The sequence below is a fragment of the Nomia melanderi genome, chromosome 3 (genome assembly GCF_051020985.1).
Source record: "Nomia melanderi isolate GNS246 chromosome 3, iyNomMela1, whole genome shotgun sequence".
NCBI lineage: Eukaryota > Metazoa > Arthropoda > Insecta > Hymenoptera > Halictidae > Nomia > Nomia melanderi.
The window spans coordinates 7,784,452-7,792,631 of record NC_135001.1 but is presented as its reverse complement, the minus strand read 5'-3'; the positions used below and the strand labels follow the sequence as shown (position 1 = coordinate 7,792,631).

At 32.0% G+C, this 8,180-nt stretch overlaps 2 protein-coding genes across 4 annotated transcripts; both read left to right on the top strand.

The window, feature by feature from the left end:
- The first annotated feature begins 203 nt into the window (after window positions 1-203).
- Window positions 204-2,619, top strand: Ak2 (Adenylate kinase 2). Its single transcript, XM_031984534.2, has 4 exons — window positions 204-531; window positions 671-907; window positions 1,168-1,335; window positions 1,409-2,619. Exons 1-4 carry the CDS (start codon window positions 415-417, stop codon window positions 1,661-1,663), a joined length of 777 nt encoding a protein of 258 aa, XP_031840394.1. The 5' UTR covers window positions 204-414; the 3' UTR covers window positions 1,664-2,619.
- Window positions 2,620-2,961: 342 nt separating this feature from the next.
- Window positions 2,962-7,909, top strand: Cul4 (cullin 4). 3 transcript variants are annotated; one of them, XM_031984492.2, is made up of 11 exons: window positions 2,962-3,458; window positions 4,037-4,400; window positions 4,475-4,663; window positions 4,740-4,886; window positions 4,958-5,144; window positions 5,217-5,409; window positions 5,496-5,797; window positions 5,884-6,114; window positions 6,206-6,484; window positions 6,567-6,719; window positions 6,812-7,909. In XM_031984492.2, the coding sequence occupies exons 1-11, from the start codon at window positions 3,152-3,154 to the stop codon at window positions 6,905-6,907; spliced, it is 2,448 nt and encodes an 815-aa protein (XP_031840352.1). In that variant the 5' UTR covers window positions 2,962-3,151; the 3' UTR covers window positions 6,908-7,909. The 3 variants fall into 3 exon arrangements, with proteins under 3 accessions (XP_031840352.1, XP_031840371.1, XP_031840360.1); XM_031984511.2 differs by lacking the exon at window positions 2,962-3,458 and adding an exon at window positions 3,587-3,789; XM_031984500.2 differs by lacking the exon at window positions 2,962-3,458 and adding an exon at window positions 3,796-3,958.
- The last annotated feature ends 271 nt before the right edge of the window (window positions 7,910-8,180 follow it).

Genomic DNA, 8,180 nt, shown 5'->3' with positions numbered 1-8,180 from the left:
TTTCTAGAGGCAAACAAATTTTCCACCAACTTCTATTGTTATCCCCTCGAATATATTATTTTACATTTATTAAAAAGATAAGAGTATTTATTAATTTACACAGTGTTCGTATACTAACAAACAAATAGTTACACAATAAATTATATTTTCTAAATTTAAATTTAAATTTTTAAACGGAAACAAGTCGATTCGATAGTAATTTAAAAAACGAACGATAGATGAAGCGAGTGTTGCACGCGTATCAAAACCCACGGCGTTGCGTGATTACGGAGGATTCAGTAGAAATTAATGGTACTCGATAATTACACTGTTCGGAACAGTGATATGTACTCTTGATAGTGAACTTTGACATAAGTATTATCTAGAAAGATCGTATTTTACATTTTTACTAAAAGAAACTTTGATATATAAAATATGGCTCCGCGAACAGAAACAGTTGCGAAGGAAACTCCGGAATTACCGAAAGAAGCTCCAAAAAGAGGAATTAATGCGGTTTTATTGGGGCCACCTGGTAGTGGCAAGGGCACACAGGTAAAATTGTGTTTTTTGAAAAATATTACAATCATTCTTCATTTAAATATTGCAACATCATATATCCTTGGCTATGGTTATCAAGCTTTTTTGCCCAAATATTTCTGTATCTTTTAATTAAATATTTATAATTCTTCAGGCTCCATTGTTCAAGCAACGATATTGTGTATGTCACCTAGCTACAGGCGATATGCTCAGAGCAGAGACTGAATCTGGATCTGCTTTAGGAGTAGAAATTAAGAAAATAATGGACGAAGGTAAATTAGTCAGCGATGATCTCGTGGTCAACTTGATTGACCAAAATTTGGACAAGCCAGAGTGCAAACGTGGTTTCTTATTAGATGGTTTTCCCAGAAGTGTTCCCCAAGCTCAAAAAGTAAGTTGATAACGAAAGTTCAATATTCAAATGTCCATTGTTTTTTTATCTGTTCTTAATAACATTTAAATGAATTTCAGCTGTTATCAGTAATAATTATCTCTATATTTTTGTTTGGCTTGAGTGGATCGTTTGACCTTGAAATGACATTCAAAAAAAAAGAGTGAAAGCATCTTAGAAATATTCTACTACACATTTAAAAAATCATTACATTTAAGTAATACGAAATATATTTATATTTTATCAATTTTCTTTAATAGCTAGATGATATGCTGCAGAAAAGAAAAACCAAATTAGATGCTGTAATAGAGTTTGGAATCGATGATAATTTATTAATAAAAAGAATCACTGGCCGTCTGATACATACTGCAAGCGGTAGATCGTACCATGAAGAGTTTGCTCCACCCAAGGTTCCTATGAAAGACGATGTAAGAACAACTATGTCTAATAAGTTATAATAATCAAGTTGAATTAAATAGTAAGTCAATTTATTCTTAATAGATCACTGGGGAGCCATTAACAAGAAGATCTGATGATAATCCAGATGCATTGAAGAAGCGATTAGCGGTATATCATACACAAACTCAACCTCTGGTTGATTATTATGCTTTACGAGGAATTCATTATTACGTTAACGCAGCTCAATCGAGTAAAGAGGTTTTTAAAGATATCGATCGCATCTTTATGAGAGCGACTAAATCCGAAAATATTGACGAAGAGATTCAGAAGAAAGGATTTTTTGGTCGATTCTTTTGAAGCATCTAATAAAATTGTTCCAGATCATTCTTCTCTTGTAAACTAAAAGAACAGCCTGTAGTTAATGGGAAATGTTCTACTTTTAGTATTATAATAATTTTTAAAGAACTGTAGCATTTTAGATGTATAATCTCCAATTCAGAAGCAATTTACATGTTTAGGGGTACATAGTTGATACCATACGTATTTTTTTGATTGAGTACTGTACAGTATATCTAACAAAGTATGTAAAAAGTGATGGGTAATGCGATTGTTACCGCATTAATTTAATTGCAAACGACATTGTAGGTTCTTAACAGAAAGTATTGTAAGCTAACAAATTGAATGCACACATTTTATCAGCATATTAAGCATAGTGAGAACGTGACATATAAATTAGTCGTTTAAATAGACGAAATGGACGATATATTTGTATATAATGGACAACAAAATAAGATTTATTTCTTTGATTAATGCTATAAAAGATATTTTTTTTATTCGTTTCTACTTTGTTACTTTGACTTATATATTTATCCAAGACGTAGAATATGCATGTCATTTCTTGCATTTTTTCATTCAGAATTATAATTATCAACATATTTTCATGTATATGTTGTAGAGAAATGTTAACCAGTTTTACACGCACATGTATAAACTTTTATAATCTTTTTGGTCAGTCGGATCGTATTTCGATATGAAAATGTATTGCATATTTTAAGATTTTGCACTATCAATGTATCGAACATGTTACTAAGCCTATATATTATCAAAAGTAAGGAATTTTACGAATGGCTATAAATTAAAACACAATGTAGATCAAAATCTCTATTTTCCATAAGTGAGAGTAACTCAAATCTATTCTGGTACAATATTTCTGCCTATATGTGATGTATCATTATTCAATTGTAAATATTTTACAAAGAGAAATGAATGTATATCTGGATAAAATAAATTTCTAATACATGATCAATGGAAAATATTCTATTCTTCCTACTTCGCTTCGTATAATATCCTACAATACACATTTTCCTTGATATGTACAAATCACATAAATTATCATGTTCGAAAATATGTCTGTTACACATATTCTATTAGCCGTTTGCTTCTAAAATAGGGTATTGAGCCTATAAATAAAAAAGATATGAGAAAATATATTTAGCAATGTAATAAATCAGAATCACGATTCCCTAAAATAAGCATTAGTTGTTGTGTTAGTATAAAATTTAGTATTTGGTAAAGTGCGAAAACATGTACAGAAAAGAATAAGCGGTTTAAGATGCGCGGCAAGCACGCGGAGCGCGCCGGGTAAACGCGAAACGCGTGCGCGGCGATCGCCAATTGTTCGCAAGAGTCTCGTCATAAGCAGTATCTGTGGATAAATAAGTTTTTTCCGCTTGTCGGAGTGCACAGGGACAAAGGTAGAACGGTAGAGGGAGAATCGGTTGTGAATTTCTCGGTGGAAAATTGTTTTCCGAGTGCTGAGGACCGGCGACCGAGTGATGCGTGCATATGTCTAGGCTCGGAGGAACTCAGGTTCTGGTCTCCACAACACAGGTGAAAAGGACAGCCGCCGATCACGCAGCGCTGGTGAACGTCGGTGCTGCGAAACGCAGCAAGCTGTCCGCCGTTCCGGTCACGGGGATCGACGGTATTGAAAACATGACGGACACAGCCTCGGCCACGACGGACACGCAGAAGAGGGCCAATTTCTCGGCGTTGACTGTCGGGAACCCGAATGGCGTCAATAAGATTTCACCGAGCTTGGCGAGCGCGAAGACAGGCACCGCCAGAAAACTCGTCATCAAAAACTTTAAAAGTAAGCGACATCACGGGACGACCTAACCTCAAAATCAGCTGGTGACTGACTCGCGATGAAATTTGTCCTGTATATAATTTATCGTTGGCACCGAGCCGTACGTGAATTGCAACATTTCTTTCATAACATGTATTTATGTATTCGGCCAAGGATAAGATCATTCTGATGAGGATTAATAATACGAGACTGACATAACCTAACCGATGACTCAAGAAAACTGAAAATGGATAAATGTTTTTAAGATGCGTTATTTGATCTTTTTTTTGTACGGTTTCCAGAACTTTCGTAATTCCAATGATTGTGTAATTGATTGAAGATGTCCGCTTGCACGGTTTCATTTCTTTCTTTCTTTTCCGAATGACTAATACAAAAATAAATATGAACAAACTATTTTTGTAATCATCTCTAATCGGACGTATAAACTTGATTTTCGTTGTCGTATTTTTTAATGTCTCTCGTTTAAAAGGGAGCATAAAATTATTTGAATTCCTTTTATGTTTGTTTGTATTTTTTATAGTAAAACTCGTATAAAAAATGCAGAGAGGCGAATGGGTGCTAATAGTGTAAATTTTATTTAGATAAGCCGAAATTACCTGAAAATTATCAAGAACAAACATGGGAGAAGTTACAGGAAGCTGTAATTGCCATACAAACCAGTAAGAGTATTCGTTATTCGTTGGAAGAACTTTACCAGGCTGTTGAAAATATGTGTAATCACAAAATGGCATCTACATTGTACACAAAGCTGACGAGGCTAACCGAAGCTCATGTTCAGGCTAATATAGAACAATTTTTGGCAGAATCCATGGACAGGCATATATTCTTGAAAAAGATGAATGAATGTTGGCAATCGCATTGTAGACAAATGATTATGATTAGGAGTATTTTTCTATACCTGGATAGAACATATGTATTACAAAATCCGAGTATTTTGTCCATTTGGTAAGTAGTTTACATCTGACTATAAATATTAGGCCTTATTGATATTTCCTTAATTGCTATAAACGTAATTTCAGGGATATGGGATTACATTTATTTAGAGTATATATCGTACTGAATAATTTGGTTCAGACACGTACAGTAGAAGGGTTACTTATGCTCATAGAGAAAGAACGGCAAGGTGATACAGTAGACAGAACACTTCTTAAATCATTACTACGAATGTTATCAGATCTACAAATTTACCAAGATGCCTTTGAAACTAAGTATGATTCTTTTGAAAGCATTGTTTATCAATGTGCATTGAAATAAGTTCTCTTATTAATTTTTTTATTTTTACAGGTTCCTAGTAGCTACAGAAAGATTGTATGCTGCAGAAGGACAAAGATTAATGAATGAACATGATGTCCCAGAGTACTTAGCTCATGTAGACAAACGACTTCAAGAAGAAAATGAACGTTTGTTGCACTACCTTGACGCATCTACAAAGTATGTAATAATCATTTTAACGTTGGTTGTTAGTACTTCTTGTATATAATATTGATGATTGAAAATTACAGATGGTCGTTAATTCATACAGTAGAAAAACAATTGTTATCCGAGCATATTACCAGCATTTTACAGAAAGGATTAAGTGGTTTGTTGGATGAGAATAGAATTAGTGATTTATCTTTACTTTATAATTTGTATAGTCGAGTTAAGAATGGCCTTGTAGAACTTTGTTTGAGTTTCAATTCCTATATAAAGGTATTCACCATATTTGTATCTGATAAGTGGATTGTTTGAACCATAATTAAATTTTTGCTTCAATCTTCATAGAAAAAGGGTAAAACCATAGTTATAGATCCAGAAAAAGATAAGACTATGGTTCAAGAACTTTTGGATTTTAAAGATAAAATGGATAATATAGTTAATGCGTGTTTCCACAAAAACGAGAAATTTGCGAATAGTCTAAAAGAAGCTTTTGAAGCTTTTATTAATCAACGAGCAAATAAGCCAGCTGAGTTAATAGGTAATTTCAACTATTATACATTTATATAAATACAGTATCTTTATAATTCCTCATGACATTGGTGAATGGATAATTTTTAATTACAGCTAAGTTTGTTGATTGCAAGTTGCGAGCTGGTAATAAGGAAGCAACTGAGGAAGAATTAGAAAGATTGTTAGATAAAATTATGGTACTGTTTAGATTTATACACGGGAAAGATGTATTTGAAGCTTTTTATAAAAAGGATTTGGCTAAGCGTTTATTAGTGGGTAAGTCGGCTTCTGTTGATGCTGAAAAGTCCATGCTGTCGAAACTGAAGCAAGAATGTGGAGGAGGTTTTACCAGTAAATTGGAAGGAATGTTTAAAGATATGGAACTCAGTAAAGATATTAATATTGCCTTCAAACAGGTAACGATAAAGATTATATTCAGCTTTCAATATGCATAAAACATGATGTTCATTTGCTAAATATGGAAATCCTTTCTATCATTTAGTATGCAGGAAATTTACAAAATGAGTTATCTGCGAGTAATTTGGATTTAACTGTTTCAATACTAACAATGGGTTATTGGCCAACATATCCAGTGATGGAAGTAACATTACCACCAGAAATGGTCCAATACCAAGATGTATTTAATAAATTTTACTTGGGAAAACATAGTGGTAGGAAATTGCAATGGCAACCTACTCTAGGACATTGTGTATTAAAAGCATGGTTCAATCAGGTACTTTTAACGTTTAATAAGAACTATTTTTAATATCTCAATGGTACTTACCAGATATATATTACATCACTTTATTTCAATTTTATAATAGGGTAACAAAGAGTTTCAAGTATCGCTATTTCAAGCATTAGTGTTAATTATGTTCAACGATTCTGATAATTTGTCCCTGGAAGACATAAAAGCAGCGACAAATATAGAAGATGGTGAACTTAGGAGAACTTTGCAATCTTTAGCTTGTGGGAAAGCTAGGGTATTAAAAAAGAATCCAAGAGGAAGAGATGTCGCGGATAATGATAGATTTGTGTTTAACGCAGACTTTACAAATAAATTATTTAGAATTAAAATAAACCAAATTCAAATGAAAGAAACGGTGGGAATTATTCTGGAAAAGTTGAAGTTTTACATTTTCTAGGATCAATTCATATTAAGCGGGTCATTATTTTTTTCTTTAGAACGAAGAACAGAAAGCTACAGAAGAAAGAGTTTATCAGGACAGACAATATCAAATAGATGCAGCTATTGTTAGAATTATGAAAATGAGAAAAACACTTACACACAACTTGTTGATTAGTGAATTGTACAATCAATTGAAGTTCCCTGTGAAGGTATGTACATAGTATAAAATGAAACACAGATTAATTCATATATTAAATGTAGTTTAGTAACAGATATTACATAATAATAAATATCTTTTTAGCCTGCCGACTTGAAAAAACGAATTGAATCTCTTATAGATAGGGATTATATGGAGCGGGACAAAGATAATTCAAATGAGTACAACTATGTTGCGTAACCTGAACCAAATGCCAAAGTCATTGCAGACTGGGTTGACGCTATATTTTATAGCAAATGGAGCCAATTCATCTTCAGTGTTTGTCTATTGTGAATGTGACATACTGAAAAAGAAAGAACTCGTAACTGATTGACTGTCAGCATAACGTTGCAGAGTGTGGTCAGTTGATAAGAAAAAAAATTAGAGTGGACCTCATCTTGGTTTTTGTAGTGCGTAATGGACACTGGACAATTAAGATCCCTTTTAAACAGTGCTTTACTGTTATTCTTGTGTTGTTTCTAGATTTCGCTAAAAAGGACCATGTGCAAAAATGTCTTTAATGGTATAATATTTAAAAAAAAAATATATATATATCAACAATTTTTTATGCAAAACAGTTTTTCACAGCATATTAAAGATTTAAGATGATAATGTAGTAAGACTATTTTAGGAACGCAGTGTATTATTTGACTGAAAATGAACACAAATGCATTATTTATGACAAACATAACATAGTGTGTTATGGACATCGAACTTAATCCAGTGAAGTCATTCTGAATCAGAAAATGCATTATAATATTCTAATATACAAAAAAAACATTTAATTCATTTCCAAGTTTTGAAAAATGTTTTGAAAAAAAAACATGTGCATACTACACTGCAAGGTTTAGGAAATCTAATTGGAAACACAACATGTATTTCTGTAACAAATTTTTGTACATTACCTTATAATACAGAGTTTATAAGTAAGATAGTTATTGTACAAATGTCATCCATTTTTGTCGAAACAATAGTAAAGCAATACATATAAATTTAACTTTAAAATAATATGAAGCACTTTTAAATATTGTCTACGTTGTTTAAGACTGCTTATCTATATTGAAGTCGACACTACCAGATGTAGTTTTATGTATGTATAAATGATACACTTCGTTTTAAGTACACACCATTAGTTTATGATGAATCTCAAACAATGTATGCCAATTTTCCCCCAATATTCTGTAATAAAAATATACAAAATTTTACTGTTGAAGTGTTTCATATTATAGTATAATGAAAATACTCTGCCATTAGCTTTACGATTTTCATAAAACTAAATAAGATTAAACAAAAATAATCTCATGTTTGTTTAATTAACTTTTAGGTAGCTTGTATAAGTTGTATGAAAACTGTATTTATCATATATATCCTTATATAAAAGTTGAAATGTATGTGATATAAACTGGTTTTGGCTGATTGTGATTTTATTTTGTATTTGTTATTATATATTGAAATAAATTATAATTGTATTGCT

What these genes read in the sequence shown, in the direction of transcription:
- Ak2 (XM_031984534.2), top strand. Translation starts at nt 415, where the DNA reads ATGGCTCCGCGAACAGAAACAGTTGCGAAGGAAACTCCGGAATTACCG. An exon ending in GTAGTGGCAAGGGCACACAG is followed by an intron (nt 532 to 670) that starts GTAAAATTGTGT and finishes ATAATTCTTCAG; the next exon opens with GCTCCATTGTTCAAGCAACG. An exon ending in AGGTTCCTATGAAAGACGAT is followed by an intron (nt 1,336 to 1,408) that starts GTAAGAACAACT and finishes TATTCTTAATAG; the next exon opens with ATCACTGGGGAGCCATTAAC.
- Cul4 (XM_031984492.2), top strand. Translation starts at nt 3,152, where the DNA reads ATGTCTAGGCTCGGAGGAACTCAGGTTCTGGTCTCCACAACACAGGTG. An exon ending in CGTCATCAAAAACTTTAAAA is followed by an intron (nt 3,459 to 4,036) that starts GTAAGCGACATC and finishes AATTTTATTTAG; the next exon opens with ATAAGCCGAAATTACCTGAA. An exon ending in AAATTCAAATGAAAGAAACG is followed by an intron (nt 6,485 to 6,566) that starts GTGGGAATTATT and finishes TTTTTTCTTTAG; the next exon opens with AACGAAGAACAGAAAGCTAC.